This window comes from Podarcis melisellensis (assembly GCF_964234715.1).
Source record: "Podarcis melisellensis genome assembly, chromosome: 6".
NCBI classification, from domain to species: Eukaryota; Metazoa; Chordata; class Lepidosauria; order Squamata; family Lacertidae; genus Podarcis; species Podarcis melisellensis.
The window spans coordinates 33,577,057-33,596,311 of record NC_138538.1 but is presented as its reverse complement, the minus strand read 5'-3'; the positions used below and the strand labels follow the sequence as shown (position 1 = coordinate 33,596,311).

Below are 19,255 nucleotides of genomic sequence, written 5' to 3'. Positions count from 1 at the left end.
GTTAAGGAAACTTTCTTGGGAGGTTATTTCATAGTTTAGGGTCTAAACATTAGGCACAACTCACATGCTGCCATATTGGTGAAGTGACAAAGAGGGTCTATAGCAGGCTTCCTTGATCTCAGCCCTCCAGATGTTTTTGAGACTACAGTTCCCAGCATCCCTGACCACTGGTCCTGCTAGCTAGGGATCATGGGAGTTGTAGGCCAAAAACATCTGGAGGGCCAAGGTTGAGGTAGCCTGGTCTATAGAAACCGAGTGTCCTGAACCATGGGCTACCTGGTTCTAGCTATGCAAAAGGGACTTACATTTCATCCTCTCCATTCTACAGCCTCTTGTGTTTTGCCAACATCTGCTCTGGAAGATTGGGGCCCCCTCTGGAACAGATTAGGGGACGCAAGAAGGGGAGAAATGGGAATTCTACTCTCTTCAGAATGTAGGACCTTGCCCAGTGATCTTGGTCTTTGCCTGTATTATAAAATAAATATAATTATTGAATTTTCCCAAACTTTTTTTCTACGATCACCAAAGTAATGTTCACCCCTAGCTAGGTATCCACCTGCCTGTTACATTTGTAGACCTGAATGTCACCTTCCCATAACTCATTGAACTGAATAATATATATTTGATTCTTTTTCTTACTAAATTTAGCTATGAATGCAAATGCAAATAAATAGTTAAATATTTGCTTATACAAGCGCAGTGATGAACAATTGCAGGAACATGGAGGTAAACACAATGAAGTTTGGGAGGTAGGGGGATTACCTTTATCAATGAGCTTTGAGTACCAGGTTCTTCTCTGGGTTCACTGAACTGCAATGTATCAGATCTCTGGGTGCTGGCAATCGGACTACAGTTGTTACACTCTGTGGGTCTAAGGTTGGCTTTTTGAGGCCCGCAAGCACCATTCCATCACACAAGGATGTGTTTACCACACCTGTGACCCATTCAATCACCCCACTCCGGCTACCTTTAATAAGCCAGGATAGACAAGGATCTAATGAGCAGGTGGTTGGGGGTATCTCAGAAAGTATTGTGTCCACTGCCTCAGGCCATATCAATTGGAAATGATCCCACAACACTGGGCTCAACATTGCATTGGACACCTTGGCTGGTACTGTGGCAACAGCAGCATCTAAATCAGGCTTCCTCAACCTTGGCCCTCCAGATGTTTTTGGCCTACAACTCCCATGATCCCTAGCTAGCAGGACCAGTGGTCAGGGATGCTGGGAATTGTAGTCTCAAAACATCTGGAGGGCCGAGGCTGAGGAAGCCTGATCTAAATCACTGAGGAGCCAAGAGATAGTGTTTAGCTATCTGGTTTCAGCTAGTTACTATGTGCTCAATAAGTCCACCTCCCTGGTCAAGAGTTCAATACACTAACCACTTCACCATGTTTCACATTGTAAAATGACTGCTGTTTTTCTTTCAATTAAGTGGTCCTTGCACTGTGAAGATTGTCAAATGTGAAGCAATCAAAATGAGGAAATGCCAGACTCTAACCGGGACAACAAAAAAAAGTTTGCTAGAGAACTGGGTAGAGAGGTTGCTGGGAAAATGTGACGTGTGGGTCCCAATGGCCTCTGTCCCTGATTATTCAGTTATTATTTGATTTATGTGGTCTTGCTGCTGCCCTTGCTTTGACCCTCAGAACGGCTGTGTGGGAAGTTTGTGTCTCTCAGATAGAGTGAAGCGCTGCTCTGCAAAGTGTTTGGAGCCAATGTGAATGCAAAGAAACTGATAAATACAGAAAAGGCTCTCTGTGCTCCAGATGCACCCCAAAGGGGAACTATAAGAAAACAGCTCCTTGGAACTAGGCACTGTAAGTATTTTAATGTCTTTTGTAAATGCCTTAGGATTGTCTGGTCTTGACATACGACTATACTTGGGAGATGTGATGATTATGTCAAGTTTGGCATTTGATTTTCTAAATGCAGCGCTAATTATAATGAAATATGCACCTGAACAGTTGATTTTACTTTCTAACGCTTTATTTTTGATATGTTCTTTCCCCCTCCTACCACCATAAAGCTTTATTTTCTTGGTCTAAAGTGCTGTGTCATTTACTGTATATATTAGTCTACAGGCAGAACGTTTAACTGTCTGTAATGAGAGCAGAGCCTATTTTGTTTTAGCATGCACAGGTTGTGGCACATATTAGATTTATACCTACTAGAAGATATTACCTGCACAGTGCATTTGAATCATTTTAATAGTTCAATAAAATTTTCATTTTACATGAGAATTCGATATTGCAACTTAGCTAATGTGTGATGAATTTTTAAATTATGAAGTTTTAGTATTAGTATTTTAAGAATGAGATATTTGGTAGTTATATTTGTCATCTAAACAGACAGGTGCTTATTGGGTTTTAATGAAATGAAATTACGGCAACATTCTGAAAAAAAAGTGTTTGGTCAGGCATGCAGTCTAGCCCCATTGGAAGTAGCTTGGTCTTTAATAAAGAGTATAGTCAGGGACTAAATTATTACGTATGCTAAGACTTCCCCCAAGGACTCTTCCCCCAAAGATTATCCTGTCAGCAAGGAAATGTTATTATCTGCTAATTGCTGCTGATCACTAAATTTACAGCGGCAATTTGAAAAGTTGCCCCCTAGGTTCATTTGCTCTGAAATAACCTGCCATGCACTAGTTTCTGAAGAAGTGAGTTACCACACCATAATAATTTCCTTTTTATTAAATACTGTACAGTGGAAGGAAAACTAGTGCATTTTAAGGAAAACTAACATTTAAAAAAAAATATTGCACCACAATAGCTCTTTCACCCATCATGAACCTAATAGTCCATTGGCTAGGAGTAGTCAACAGAGATGTAAGTATAGTTGCCACGTGGATTGTGGGTGCCAGGCATGCTCAGTTAGCATTATTGTCACAAGTAAAAAAGAACGGCAATTAGATCATATAAAATGAGTATATCAATGTATTCAGGATAGAACTAGTGGAGACACTGCTCTCTTATTCCATCAGCACAAGGATTTATGCTTGTGCAACTGAAAATTCTGCCACCCTCTCCTTTCCCTGCACCTCCCTCAAGTCTACTCTGGAAAGTTGGTGAACCCCCAGGGCAGATTTAAGGGGCCCACAAAGAAAGAAGTTCCTTTGTACAAGTAGAAATCCTTGTGCTGTTGGAATGAGGGAGTTACTGTTACACTGAATTGAAAAGGTAACTGGACAAAGTTTTACAAAATCCTTCTGTTACTGTGAATGCATCTCAGAATGCATTGTGGTTGTAGATGCCAATAATATAGAGATTTGTTAAGAGTTGGATCTCTGATCACAGGCACATTTACTTGGAAGGCCCAGTTAGGATCATTTCAAACATGGCAAAATCGTACAATATTATCCATATGTTGTGTGATGATAACACACAAATGTATTTTGATGGGTCTGTATACACACTAGTAGGCCACAATTGGCATTGTTTCCCACCACTGTACACAAAAAATGTGTATGTGATTGCCATGCATGATGATCAATGCACAGGATTTATTCAGTTTCCTGGAGGTATTTACTTGCATAAATTGAGTCTTGTTTGTAGTGAAAACAAAACAAAACAAAACAAAAACCCTTAACCATTCCACTTGATATTTCTGTTGTGGTATTTTCTGTTAAGAAAGAACGAACCTTAGCTGGAAGCTTATTAAACTACAGGCACACTTCGATTTATGGTTCCAGGCTTTTGAAAGTATGAAAGATTTCTCTGTACGATTAAATATTTGAATTATAGCATGATCTTTCTTCTGATAACAACAAAAGGTAACAAAAGATAATGCATGCAAAAGCATGCATGTTAGTTAATATTGGCCCACCCATGATTTAGAGTTACAGTATGTGGAGTGGAGGAAAAGGTTAGGACAGGATCCAAATCAAGGTTAAAATCTACTGCCTAAATCTAGTTGCCCTGCAACCTCATATTCTTTCCCAGGATATGAGTGCACTTCAGAAATGTGAGAAGACTTTCAGCTTGAATTCCTAAAATTCTTCCTGGTGAAGAAATTTCCCTTTTGACATAACTGTCAAAATATTTACGATAGATGTTAATATACTGTCGGTTCAAACATTCTGAAGTACTCCCTGGAGGGTGTCCTGCAAGACCTATGCTCTATATGCTGTAATAGAGCAAGCACTGCATATTTTTTGCCATTAATAATACACTAGCAGCTGAGCAGTGTCTTTGTTAGAACTGGTATTTTCTCCAAAGGGATTCCACTGTGATTTTGTGGCCATATGGTTAAATTTTACCTTTGAACACATATTAATATTAACACCTGTACAGGATTTCATTTTACTTATTTTTTGCACTATGGCTGTGAATTTGTTCCTTTGTTATTTCCCTGGAATCAGGGATATGTCCTGCTGCACTCTGTAAAGTTCCTTACACATTCCTGATGTAGTAGTAGTAGTAGTAGTAGTAGTAGTAGTAGTAGTAGTAGTATTTTGCACTGTGACAAACCAAATCCTACTTACATTTACTCATATATAAGTTCTACTGGCCTGGGTCCAGAATAATCATTTCAGAAACAGAAAAATCAATCAGCATTCCATGGCAGTTGAGCATACCCAGTCCTTACTGGGCTGTTTTTGGAATTCTATGACAGGGGGTGAAGGGGCCCTAATTATTTTTTTTGTACTCTTGTACCAAATCTGATTATACTTCCCTTTTGTGAATGGACAATGTCATTTTGGCAATATATGCAATGTTACACTCCCCTGAAAACGGGAAAATACAAGGAATTATATCCATTGTACATTTGCTCACATTAAATATGCAATTAACCTGTGACACAGAATGCATGGGTTGACAACTGGCACTTAAGCTAATGCAGAACAAACTAACTGTGCCAGTCTAGACACAGGTTTAGCTCATTTACTCACATTTTCAATCTAAATCAAAGGTGGGAAACCTATTTTAGCCCAAAGGCTGACTTTCACAGAAGGGAATTTCCTGGGGCTGCATCAAGCAGTGAGCAGGGTCCAAGCCAAAAGTATCGTACGTGAGGCCAGAGACTCACCTCACTCTAATTCTTTCTCTAATGCACTCCCTATCAACCAATTCCATTTTTGCTCTTTCCATTTTCTCCCTTTCACACCTCCAGCTGCCTCCCCTCCTACAATTAGACTTTTTTTATTATTAAAAAAAGACACAGGCTAAAGTGGAGATTTTTCAGTAGATGTTTATGCCTCTAAAAGTGTTCAGTGCTCACTTTATTTCTGGGTTCAGAAAATACTATTGCATTTTTTAAAATTACCAATGATTTTCATGTTACATTTAATCATACAAAAATATAGTGCTACTTAGCATTATAATATGTATATCATAAAATATAATCACACAGCATGATTCAGTACATGCCTGTTATGAAGAATACGCACTGTGGTTTGTGTACAGCAAAGGCAGCAGTGGAATCCTAGGCAGGAGAATGAGGAAGGATTTGTTTTTGTGACTGAATTAGTTCCTTGCTATCTCTTTTATTTTGTTCAGGAATTGGTTAAAGGAAGGGCAACAGTTCCCTCAAAGCAATATTCAAAACTTTGATGTAATTTAAATCACACAATGCTCCATTTAAAGTGCGTATTTGCTGATTAAAACATGTAGACTTTGTACATGCTCAACTGATCCCATTGATAATGGTTGCATGATTCATCAAGGCACTTCTATTTTGAACAAACATTTACAAACAGAGATAGCAAGTGGCAGCATTCTTGTCATACTATACAGTTTCACCTTTTCCTGCTCTGTGGTGGAAGGGGGGTGGGATGTCTGGATAAGGAACATGTCAGAAAAATGTCTTTTTAGAAATCTGTAAATAAAATTGAACAGGCCATGAGACATTTTTTTCTGCCCTTCCAGCAATCCTTGCTGTACAAACCACATTAAAACAAGAGGTCTGGAGACAAAGTATTGGCTGATCAGAGAAAATCAACCCCCTCCCCCCAATTTTCTTTTTGCTTCTGCCTTTTGCTACATCCTTAGAATTGCCAGAACATAATAGCAACATAATTTTGTAGCACCGTAATGGCTAGTATAAGCTTTCATGTGCCAAACGTACTTAGGCAGGTCCATAAATGGCAGAATACATTCATCAGGATCTGACCCAGAGATGGCTAAACTCCAGTTCAGGTGCCTGATCTATGCCCCAAAATATTTTTCCTTCTCTGCTAAGACCCCATTAATTAGCACTGGCAAAACATAAAAGTAAAATAAAAAGGAAAGGCGATACAGTGCTGGGTAGAGCAAAAGCCCGATGCCCTCAGGGCTGGCCAAGAGGGAAAGTGGTCTTTGGGTGGGAGGGAGGGAGGGAGGGAGAGAGAGAGAGAGAGAGAAAGAGAGAGAGAGAGAGAGAGAGAGAAGCTGCCTGTTTTCTTCCTTTGTCATTTGTAGATTATTTTAGCACTGCCAAGTTTCTCTGTTACTTCTCCCTTTTCCTCCGTTCCATCTCCTCTGATATTTTTCTTTAAGAACCCTTCAGAATCCTTTCTAAGTCCATTCTGAACTGCACCTTCCCTTTAGCCTCCATGCTTCTGAGCCTTCTGTCTCTAAGCTATCTCTCAGCTTCCACACACACCAGACCTCTCCCAACTCTTCAGCCTACTGTACTTTTTTGTAAGGTTTAGTAGTTCCAAACTGACAACATTGGCTTCCCTCACAGGATCTTAACTGCAAACTCTTTAGTGTCCAGAGCAACAGAACATTCTGAGCCTAAACATCAGCTCGGTCAATCAGTGTCAGAGGCTTCACTGCCAGAAGAGCAATAGACAGAGAAAATAGATGGTGAATAGATGGTCTAGAAAGGGCCAATTGCAACCTAACTTTTTTTATTCATTGAAGAATATTTATGAAGAATCCAAGTGACTCCCCACACTGGAATTCAAAATCCTTATAGATACTATCAAAAAGGATTGGAAAGATAGTCTCCTGTTCACAGTTTTTCTTGCAAAAAAACATTTCCCACATGATTTCACATCAGTAGGATCAGCCTCTCACTGAGGAAAAACAAAAGTATATTATCAGCACTAGCTCTCTAGTCTAGATGGCCCTGTGTTCTTATCTGTTTCCTTGGGGTTTTATTGAACTGTTTTCATTGGCTTTTTACTTTGGAAAGTGCTTCTCCCCAGAAATATGCTTTGTGATTTTGCTTCAGGCATGCATTGTACAAATCACTGTAAGACATAACTTTCTTCCCTGTAAATGTATGAAAATGGCATTTAACCCATTTCCAAAAATGTATTAAATATGTATAGAAGTTATCCAGTTCAGTTCTTTAACAAGCACATTAATCCATGGAAATCTTTCATTCTGCCTCCTTAGCAAATGGGAAGATCTCATCTTGTTTAATCTCAGATACTAATTTTGTTTTGCTTAAGTTTAATGTTTATTTTTTATCTTTAATAACTAATCTAATAATATATACCAAAAACTCCAAACTTTTACTTGTGATCTTTTCAGGATATAGACACTATTTTGCATCATGTGCTATTTGAACTCTCTGACAAGTCACCCAGCTCAGAAGGAGAGGTCTCTGGTAGAGACTGTTGAGAAGTAGCATGTTATATATATTTTTTATAGATCACTGTTGGAGCCAAGGGCAGTGCTGGCAGGGAGGATGATCTTCCATTGCTCATTCCCATTCTAGACAACTGATCTCTTTATCTGTCTTCTCTTAGTTTTTTACATGTACTGCATATAAATTAGCCAGTGGCGTAGCATGGGGGGGCAGGGGGGGCCGGCCGCACCGGGCGCAACACCTGGGGGTTAGGGTTAGGGGGTGCAAATCCACGGGTTAGGGGGTGCAAATTACTTGCCTTGCCCCGGGTGCTGACAACCCACGCTACGCCACTGAAATTAGCCATTCTTACTACTTCTTTCTGGGCTTGCAGTAACTGGCATGTTCTCAGGGTACATATGAAAGGATGCAAATGTTGATGCTCCTTGGGCTTTGAAGGGATGATGGTGCTAGGGTTGAGCCTTTTTCAATTTATTAGTGGAAGCCACTAGATTCATTAGGCTAGGGATAATTTTAGACAGATCTTTCCACATAGTTCTTAAGTTTTTAAAGGGGCTTCTACACAGTATTGTTGTTATATATATTTTTGGCAATTATCCCATTACTTTTCTTCATTTCACCTGTCCCCCTCCCTCCTAATGCAGTAGATCCGAACAGCAATGCTAAAAGCCCCAGGTGTGGATGTTTTTGCACAAATATCATGAGATCTGAAATTTCAGGTTCTTGTGAGACTTTTCAGTGAGATTTGCAGAACCTTATCAATGGCTCCACCCACACAGTCCACCCTCAGTCAGGCCAGAGAGAGCTTAAACTATTTCACTCACAGTGTTCTCAGTAATGGCAGACAGAAACAAAATGGTTGAGGTATAATCAGCTGAAGAACAATTAGGAGAGAGAAGTAACATTGTAGAACAAACTTTCTACCTGATCTTTCAAGCAAGGTAAACAAATACTGATCATAAACCTTTCGTGGAAATTAAATAATCCTATACTAGGAAGATGTCAAAAAAGGGAATAGATTTGCATAAAACGTGCATGTGCCATTTATAAACATAGATGCAAATTTAGACAAGATTACTATAATTTATTTTAAAAATGTATATCACAGTAATGGAGAAGATTGTGCCCAGGTGATCCAAAGGTTAACTAAGATTAGTTAACTAAGTTGATGGGCAAGATGCTCTCCCACCTTATGAAACTGAATAAAAGGTATTGTCAAACACAGAGATGTCCTTAGGCTGCCCTTCATATAGGGTGCTGTCCTCTTTTAGGTAGGACACATGGCCACCCTACTTACCTGACACTAAAAATACAGGCCTTGTAGATCTTTATTGATTGCAAAGGAAATAATAAATGTAGAAAAGTAATTTCCCAGCAGCTGCATTCCTACTGAGAAATAATGACATTCTGAGGCCGTCAGGATCCAGGCTAATAGCTGGAGTGAGAACTGAGAATATTTGAGGGTAAGTTTTAATAGAAATGTGGATTCTCTTTAAAACAAGTAAGATTAATGGAGCAGTAGATTCAACAGAATCAGATCCTTAGTAACTTTGTATTTGTACTAACACAACATAATATTTCTATTTCTATTGCACTCTGTAGAGTTTTTCTAACTATTTCTCCTTTTCTTTCAATAAATTGTTTCAGGAAATAATCTTATCTTTTGACAACATCTTGACTCTTCAATTTAAAGTAACTAGAAGCTTTTTGAAAGCAGGTAACATTCTGAACTGAATGAAGCAGTGGGAGCTAGAGCAGACTATGGCAAATACCTTTGTGACCATACCCGATGGGTACTGCCTTAGTGACCCAATCCAGTATTATGGTGAGTTAAGCAAAGGCAATTATCCACAAGTCTCTCTGTGTATGAACTGAATTTCTACAGTTGTTAAATATATGTTTGATACATGAAGGACAATTCAAAGCCATCCAGTGTGCCATTTCAGCATTGAGGGGATCAAATAATTCCCTCAGGTGACATAAAGATATACAGTACAAGATCCAAAAACCTACTCCAGTGTGGATGCATTGAAGTTCACTTAAGCAGTGAATTTCATTCGCAGAAGATATATTCAAACAATTTAAGACCAGTTGTGGCCTTTATATTATATATTTAATAAAGTAAGATATATACCTGTATTATATTATTTTGTTTTTAGCATTCTGTTGGGAGCCGCCCAGAGTGGCTGGGGAAACCCAGCCAGATTGGCGGGGTAGAAATAATTTAAGTATTATTATTATTATTATTATTATTATTATTATTATTATTACTGACATTTTTAAAAATTAACAGTAAACCCTCCAATCAAGGATAATGTTGTCAGCAGAACTGTATACATAGGGTGCCCTTCTACAAACAATTCTGTTATACTATATTCTATAATTTAGAGATGTAAAATCCTAAACTAATCCAGTTTTCTATGTGATTTTTCAAAATAATCTAGATGCTTTCCCAGAACACATCAGTTATCCACTTCAAGATCTTGACTTCCAAGCTGCTCCTTATTGTCAGTATTCAACCATTCAGTTTCCTGCAGCATTACAGACTCCATCTCCCCAAACACAGTACAGCACATACAACTTGGATTCTCAATACAGTGATGGGCAATACATCATCAGCAATTGTGAACTCAGTAAGCCCACCTGCATGGGTGCCCAGAATGATGGGGGAGGATATCTTGGACAGAAAAGACCCAGGCTTAGTCACTCTGCCTTGCGAATAAAGGGACAGGAAGAGCTCTGTGTGGTTTGTGGGGACAAGGCTTCAGGATATCATTACAACGCACTCACCTGTGAAGGCTGCAAAGGTAATGGGGAAATAATTTTGTGAATCAGAGAATGCCCACTGGTTAAAATTGGGGAGAAAAGTCTAGTGCAAAGTTAAAGTTGGGGAGAAAGATCTAGTGCATAAGGCAGAGATAGAGAACCTATGGCCTTCCATATGTTGTTGGACTACATTTCTGGTAGTAAGATAGACACCCAACTTTGATATGGGCAGTAGCTCAGTAGCAGAGCATCTGCTTTGCATGCAGAAGGTGCCAAGTTCAATCTCCAGTATCTTGAAGTCAGCCTAGGAATGTCCTGTATTAGGCTTGCTATACATCAGGAAAATTTCTTATATGTCCTGGTTATGGGGTGTAAAAATGGTGTCGGGGGGAATTTTGCTGAATTGGCAAAATGTCAGTGAAAACCTGGATGTATGACAATGCGATGGAAAAATCAGTGGAAACAGCTCCAAAAGCTGGTGTCAATATGGCAATTCTATCCTATATGAAATACTAGAGAATAGATGCCACCCAGCACAGGATCAGAGGGACTACTAACCTGACTCAGTATAAGGAAACTGTCTATGTTCCTAAGGACAAGCAGCATGGGTTTCCATGGGGATAACCTGGACAGTAAAGTCCCAGGCTCTGGCTTACAAATGCAGGGCTAAGAGGAAGGATGTTTTGGTGGAATCTAGATGCTAATGGACTCCAACTCCCATCAGCCTCAGCCAGCATGGCCAATGGCCAGGGATGATGAGAGTGGTAGTCCATTTAACTGGCAGTTAAATCTTACTTTAACAATGGTGACAGGACAGTATCCTCTACTGCATGCGAGGGCAACAGGCTGTCTTATCAGCTGTATCATTTCTCATTTTTATGCTCATTGTTCCAAATGTGTATGCTAGGATTTTTTCGACGTAGCATCACGAAAAACGCCATCTACAGATGCAAGAATGGTGGCCACTGTGAAATGGATATGTATATGAGGAGGAAGTGTCAGGAGTGTCGCCTAAAGAAATGTAAAGCTGTGGGAATGCTGGCTGAATGTGAGTGCCCAAATTACAACAAAAAAATTCTGACATGCTGCTGAGTTAAGGAATTTTCCTTTCCTGCCATGTTTAAAGGCAACTAATGGTATTCCTTCCGAAGTTGTGTGTGTGCATGTGGGGTGGGGGGAGTTCACTAAGAGAATAGTTTCCTAGTCTTTAGAGTACATCTGGTATTAATTCCACCTCTGCTAGGTATCAGTACTTAGAAACATGTTTCTAAACTTGATCTCATGGTATAAAGGTATTTAACAACTCTGCTGAAGCTAACCAGGTCTGGGTGTATGCTGGCTGGTTACAGTGGGACCTTCACAAAGTGTTCTCTACCTGTGATAGCCTCCCTCCTATATGGGTGAACTCTAGAAGACTTAGTTGGTAGCAGCATTCTGTTTGATATGAGACAGCAGGCAGCTTCTATTTATTCACATAGCTCCTGAGCCATGCTACACAGAGGGCTTTATTGAAAATTAAAATGGTGGATGCCAGACCTATTATTCTAGCACTGACTAGATTAAGAAGACTAGGGCTGTCATCAGAAGTGGGCTTCTGTATAGGATCAGGCAGAAGTGGATTGTTGGGGGTGCTATATGAGCTGTTGCTGTTGCTTACCAGGAGAGAAAGAGGGATGAGGCAGTGGGCATGGAGCAAATGCACCAGTGGAGCCAATCCAGTGCTCCTGCTGGTGTGTTTGCACTTCACCAACCTCTCTGCAGCCTTACCCCTCAGACTAGTCATGGCTAGGAATATACGGTTAAATGTTCTGCAAGGGAACATGCTTGAAATCAATGCCTTTCTGGAACTTGTTGTTTCCCCCTCTGGTTTACATTTTTTACAGGTCTACTAACAGAAGTCCAGTGTAAATCAAAACGCCTCAGAAAGAAGAGTAGCTTCCTTTGTAGCATCAAAATGGAAGTTGAGGGAGTGGACAACAAGCATGTATCCTCTACAACAAAACCTTTAAAAGTATGGTATTTTAAAAATAATTTTGATTGTTGTATTTTAACTGTTGTATTTTGCTTTAAAGACATGCACATCTTTCTTTCTAAGGTGCAGGAGCGAATGGAACTGACTCCTGGAGAACATCAGCTCATTGACCATATTTTGGCTGCCCATCAAAAATGCACAATTCCCTTGGAGGAAGCAAAGAAGTTTGTATGTGTTCATAAACAGCAATATAGCAAATGTGAATTTTGGCCTGGGAAAGCTTGGCTGCAGTGGTTCATGCCTTGGTTACTTCCAGACAGGATTATTGCAATGTGCTCTATGTCGGGCCTCCTTTGCACTTGATCCAGAAGCTGCAGTTAGTGCAGAAGGCTGCAGCACAATTGCTGACATGAGTGGGGCCTTGTCAGCATACACTAGCAGTGCTCAAAGATCTGCACTGGTTGCCAATTTGCTACTGGGCCAAGTTCAATGTGTTACTATTAATATATAAAGGCCGTAACAACTTGGGACCAGTTAACCTGCGAGATCACCTTATGCCATATATGCACACTTGACTGCTTCTATCTGTAGAACTAGCACTGTTACAGGTGCCACATAATACCTGTTCTGCATTTGTAAAAAAATCAATCTTTAAGTGCGGCAGCAGCTACAATTTGGAACTCCCTGCCTATTAACATTAGGCAGGAACCTTCACTGTACACTTTTTGGTGCCTGTTGGCGGTTCGAATCCCTGCGACGAGGTGAGCTCCTGTTGCTCGGTCCCTGCTCCTGCCAACCTAGCAGTTCGAAAGCATGTCAAAGTGCAAGTAGATAAATAGGTACCACTCCAGTGTGAAGGTAAACGGCGTTTCCGTGCGCTGCTCTGGTTCGCTGTACGCCGGCTCCCTCGGCCAATAAAGCGAGATGAGCGTCGCAACCCCAGAGTCAGTCACAATGGTCAGGGGTCCCTTTACCTTTACCTTTAAGGACATTTTTGTATACCTACCCAGATATGTAGTGTGTTGTGTGTTAATCTATTTTTAGTTTATTGCATTAAAAAAATGTTTTAATATGTGTATTTTAATATGATATATAATATGTGTATTTTAATATGATATGTGTATTTTTCTCAAATAAAAATTTAAATTTTTTTTAAAAAAATGTTTTAAACATATTTAAACTGTTTTTACTGCCAATCTCATTGTTTGATCTTTTTTGTAAAGCACGTTGAAGTTTTTCACAATCAGGCAGCGTATAAATTTTATGAATTAAAAAAAATATCTAACTTTCTGTTGGTTTATCTTGTGAATACATGTTTTTAATTAGTTGCAGGAAACTGCCAATGCTGAAGAGAACTTCCTACATCTTTCAGAAACAGCTATGGTTCATGTCCAGGTACTAGTGGATTTTACAAAAAGACTTCCAGGTAATGCATTCCACAGGAAATTTTCTTGGGGTGCTTCCACACTATGCATTTAACATGGAACTGCCATGCCACTCACATTTTATTGGGCTGGGTGTGTGAGCACATATCATCATCATCCATTTGCAACCCTTCTTTTCCCAGTGCTTATTCCAGTTTTTTTCTTCTCAGAAAGTCCACTGCTGTTGTTGAAATAATGGAAGGGTAGTGATATCTCCACAAATGTATATACCTTAGTGCAGGAGATGCAATTAACAGAAATCAAGTGATATACCAATTTTATGAATAAATATAATGGCACAGGTGCCCCCACCAATACCTCCTATGGTGCCCACATAAGGTCTCTCTCTATACAGTATATCCCCTCAAAATCCAGATTGCAAGACTGTTTTTCCTGTTCTGCTCCTGTTTACATTGGTTCAGCCTCTCTTGCATTGAACATGCCCTTTCAGACATGCCCACATTTCACTGGATATCAACATTAAACACCCACCCTTATTTCTGTTCTGAACAGAGGAGAGCTGCAAAGAGCTTTTATCTGTGACTGCAGAAATGGCTGATATAAGTGCCTTTTCCCCATTTATGTGGCAAGGCTGATATCTGCAACCTTTTGTGGTCCTGTCTCTTTTTGTGCTCTTTTAGATATGGCAGCCATTTTGTGTTTTGCTAAGCCTTCAAAGAAGCCATTTTGTGACTGGCACCCAAGGCATTTATGAACATTCCAAATGTTCCACTGGCCATAATGGGTTGGTGTCTGGAGCCTTAGGGGATTTTTTCTGACTCTTTAAAGCTACATTGGTTTGATATACCCAGTGATGTACTGAGAAAGCAAACTTTATTACAGCTTGGCACACATTTACCTTTGTAGTGGGCACCATTTTATAACCCCTATTATTACTTTTTTAAAAGGTATCTTTGAATTAATGCTAAAAAGCTTATAGGTTACAGTACTGCTTAACTGAAAGCATATGATAGCACTGTGACATTAGAAGTCTAAGGACTTTTTTCCACAGTGAAGAGAAAAGCAGCATAAGATAGAGGATTTTTAGTGGGAAAATGGCCAGATCCAATGGAAGTTCCTACCTCACCTTTGCTAAAACTTGAAGCATTTTGAATCAATGTATCATTATTAAAAGATATAATTGGGAGTGTCTGTAGCTGGACTTTTCAAACTTTAGATCTGATTCTCAAAAATATGTATTCTTTGCAAGATTAAAAAAGCTTATATAAGAGCTGTCAAGTTTCAGATATATACCTACTACCAAAAATCAATGTAATTTGATTACCTATTCCTTTCTCTATAGGGTTCGAAAGTTTAGCCAGTGATGATCAGATTGCATTGCTGAAAGGCTCCACAATTGAAACAATGTTTTTACGTTCTGCCCAGATATACAATGAGCAAGGGATTGAATGCCAGTCATCATTCCATGAAAGTAAGTTATGTTAGCATTAGATGAACTTAATAAATTCATGCGTATACGTGCTTGCCATGATCACTTCACTATATGCATTTGATGAGGTGGAATATGGCTTACCCTAAGGCCTTTCCCAAATATGACTTTCTCTTGGGATAAATGGTTCTTCTTTCTCACTTTATCAAATGATACATTGTGACACAAATTTAAAAATATGATAATCATAAGGTAACTTTAAAAGGGGAAATCTGCTCTTATAGACTTTCATTTCTCTTGCTCTAGGTCAAGTAAAATTTTCTGCCAATGCTATATGTGCTCAAGATAAAAGTACTTACTTAGGACTGTCTCATACTGAAGAAAGCCCAACATCAACTACTACAACAGGTAACTGAGCTGTTCCACAAATATACTTTTAGTAAATTTTCAAATCATTGCTTACTGGATTACTGAGTTTTTCATAGCAAGATACTTTTGATTTTCAGCCAGAATACCTCTTTGACTATCTATTTTGTTGATTAGACTGCTGAATAGACTATCGATCTTGTTTATTAGTCACTTTAGACTGCATTTCTTGAATGTTCTAGATTCATCTCTCTGCACCCTGACATCTGTGACTTCTTCCACTAATATATTTAAATGCCTGATAAAACTTAATTCTGCACCCTGGTATTTTCTTGCACATTAATATTTTATCTCCACTCCCTTTCCTCTGAGTGGCTTGACCTAAAATCTTATATGTATCTTATATATGCTATCTAATCTTAAAAATAAGTCAATTATATGTTTTCTAGCTACCATCTGATATCTTCTGGTTTTTTTCCAGGTATCACTGAGGAGTTTATCACTGCACTATTTTATTTCTACAGGAGCATGGGAGAACTCAATGTGACAGAGAGAGAGTATGCATTGCTTGTTGCAACTACTGTGTTTTTTTCAGGTATATAGAGCAACTACACAGTGTTCAAATACTAAAACTGAATAGTGTCAAAGAAAATTATATCAAAGTATTTATACTTTCAAGGTTTAATATCTTGGTTGTAAGTCCCATTGATTGCAACTAAACTTACATGTTAGTAAATCTGCACTGATCTGCTTAAGAGGATCCTCTGGGGTGCACAGAGGGTTGCAGGGGCAGAAGAAAGCAGAATTTTGTTTCATGGGTGGTTGGACGGACTTGGAAACCACCTACTAAAATTAATGGTGTTTACCCCCCTGGTAAATGGGTATAGGATTGCAGCATTACCTAGAAATAAGCACTAATAAACATCAAAGAACAATTCAGAGTAGCTAGACAGAAGATTGTGCTATCAGATCCTGATCATTTTTAGTACTAAAAATAATTTTTAACAGAAATATTTTACGTAAGTGCAAGCTCATGGGGATTGGAAATAACATAACACTCAATAATTTTATGGCATCATGACCACATTGGGAGAATATATGTTTGAGTTCTGCATAGCATTATGTAATTTTAATTTTCCTTTTTTTTCAGATCGTCCACTCCTAAAAAACAAACAACATGTGGAGAAACTCCAGGAACCCTTTTTAGGAATTCTGTACAAGTATTCAAAGATATATCACCCTGAAGAACCACAACATTTTGCCCGTCTCATAGGGCGACTCACTGAACTCAGAACCCTCAATCACAACCACTCAGAAGTCCTAATAACCTGGAGAACAAGGGATCCTAAGCGGATACCTGTACTTTGTGAAATATGGGACTTGCATTAAACAATCTGCCAATTACTTAAGTTGTTACACAGGACTGTTTTTTCTTCAAAATATGCTCTTTCCCAATTGTTGTGCTTGTATTAAAAAAAAAATCCCATTTATGTTAAATGGCTATAGATTCTTTTTTAAAAAAATAAAATACTGTGCTGCAAAGCCTAGATAGATCAGTTGGTGAGAGGATTGAAAATACCATTTGTGTTATAAACACACACACACACACATCTGTTGCAGTTGAAAAGGTATCAGAGCATGTATAACCTATAAAACATTGCCACAATTGCAAGGGTATCTGAAAGACAAGCTTAAAATGGTATGGATCAGGTTATTTACATGTGCTGTTTGACACCTCTACAAAGTATATCTTTCTTTGCCCAGAAAGGTTTTAAATGAGTGGGAGAACAGCAGAAAAATCCTTTATATAGGGCAGCACACAGGAGACTATGGAAAGTTGAGCAGGGAACTGGATCCCTGCCCTGTCAAGCTTACACAGGTGTATGCTCTGATAGTCCATAAGAAATCTATTACGGCTTAGATGGATACTGCAACTACTATGGCTACCGGTACATAACTTTCTCAGTGACTTGAAGTGAATCCTGGTGCTTCTGTTGTAAACATGTACATGTCTCCAAACCACATTATTCACATCACAACACTCACCGTCTTGTTTGTCAAAGTTGTAAGCAATTAAACATTAAAGTTAACTAATAACCATTAGAGAAAATACTGAAATGATTGGTTATGTAATTAGTATATCACACAATTTTGAAAAAGAGAAGTAAATTATAATCACCCAGGATAGCTGGTAACCCACAAACTGATTATAGCTAATTGATTATAGTTTAGACCAAAATTTTAATAATTTGGTAGTTATATCTTTTTATTTACTTGCCAGTTCTAGTTGAGGAACAGCCAGAATAACCAGTACTAAGTCCAGATATTGGTCCTTGATTAAATTTTTCAGTATCAACAGTTACAGGATACACAGGAAAGATAACTCACTATATTGGCTATTATTTTATGTATTTCCCCCCTTTAGATCAAGCAATGGTAATTTAGTTTGATGGATGTTCAATTAGTGAAACCCCATGCATCTTTGAATTCTTTGTTTACAATTTGCTACAATATATGGTTCAACATTATCATCTGTTTTTGTGGACATCTCTTCACAGCTTCAGTTCTTTTGCTAAATATAAACCATAATGAACCAGTTTTGCTTTAGTCTTCTTGAAACTTAAATGTTGCAGTATTTTTTTTCTGAATGCTTATAAACAAACCTTTAAAACTGTGAATTTGTTGATGTACAGTGCCTTTGCTGCTATGGATCAAAATCAAAAGAACTGTGTAGCTAAACCTTTATTGTGTAAGTAGAAATTTACTTAATTTCATACTAGAAGTGAGTTAATGCTACAAGCTGAAATGGAATGTTCACTGAATTTCCAAATGTAATAGCAAACATTTGAAACAGATTTCAGCTATCAGTTTCAAAATATAAATTCCTGATATTAGAACAATATTTTAAAAACATGGCTTAAAATCTCAGCATTTCTATATTATGTTATTTTTGCATTTTAAAATTATTTTTCATACCTAAAATATTATGTAAATAACTTATCTGAATATATAGTTAATATTTTAATACATGAAATATTTTGTATAGGTCTATATTTTTCAGATATATATTTAAGTGTAATAAATGCACTATCAATCTGGTCTTCTGCAGCAAGATAGTTGTTTTTTGTATGTATCATTAGTCATCCAACATGATGGTCCTTTGCTTTAAAGTCGTATCACGCTTTGTTAAAAATACGAAGAAAAAGATACCAAAGAATTATAGAAATGAAACTGAAAAGAAAATTAAAACCACAACCACGACCCAATTTTATCATATGACCTTTGCCACAGACCTTTGCCATAAATAAATGACTAATTAAGCCTGGATCTTATTCCAAGTATCCCATTTTCTCATTCATCCATCCAGATTCAAAGATGCCGTTTAAGTGGGACCTATATGTTAGTCTACATGCAACAAGCTTTAGGAATGTCAGTATTTTAGTCTGAAGGCCAAATTGGCTTCAAGCCCTCTCTTTCAATTTTCTGCAAACAGTAGCCAAGTTAAGTCTGATGCAGATTACAACTCAATAGTACAAGGACTCTGCCACATTGGCAAATAAAAAGCACTTTATATATGTTGTTTATGCATTCTAACACTGTGATACCAGATGGCAGTGTGGAGTTCCATTTTCCCCAATCCAATTTCTCATTCAAACTTTAAAAGGTGTTTAACTGAAATGCTTCTTTGATGTGTCTAGATCCAGCCCAATAGTAATCCCCATGCCATTTTCTGCAAATAAAACACCTATGTTGCTAACCCTGGACACATGTTGCTAACACATAAATGCACAAATCTTCATCCAGTTTGGCCCTT

At 38.3% G+C, this 19,255-nt stretch overlaps 1 protein-coding gene across 3 annotated transcripts; it reads left to right on the top strand.

Annotated features, from left to right (window-relative positions):
• Window positions 1–1,505: 1,505 nt before the first annotated feature.
• Window positions 1,506–18,773, top strand: LOC309372725 (bile acid receptor-like). Of its 3 annotated transcripts, XM_081916535.1 has the most exons (11): window positions 1,518–1,819; window positions 9,171–9,348; window positions 9,968–10,330; window positions 11,197–11,337; window positions 12,173–12,300; window positions 12,385–12,489; window positions 13,588–13,687; window positions 14,989–15,117; window positions 15,382–15,483; window positions 15,923–16,036; window positions 16,592–18,773. In XM_081916535.1, the coding sequence occupies exons 2-11, from the start codon at window positions 9,258–9,260 to the stop codon at window positions 16,828–16,830; spliced, it is 1,512 nt and encodes a 503-aa protein (XP_081772661.1). In that variant the 5' UTR covers window positions 1,518–1,819; window positions 9,171–9,257; the 3' UTR covers window positions 16,831–18,773. The 3 variants fall into 3 exon arrangements, with proteins under 3 accessions (XP_081772660.1, XP_081772659.1, XP_081772661.1); XM_081916534.1 differs by having other exon boundaries at window positions 1,506–1,819; window positions 9,241–9,348; window positions 12,173–12,489; XM_081916533.1 differs by having other exon boundaries at window positions 1,508–1,819; window positions 12,173–12,489.
• The last annotated feature ends 482 nt before the right edge of the window (window positions 18,774–19,255 follow it).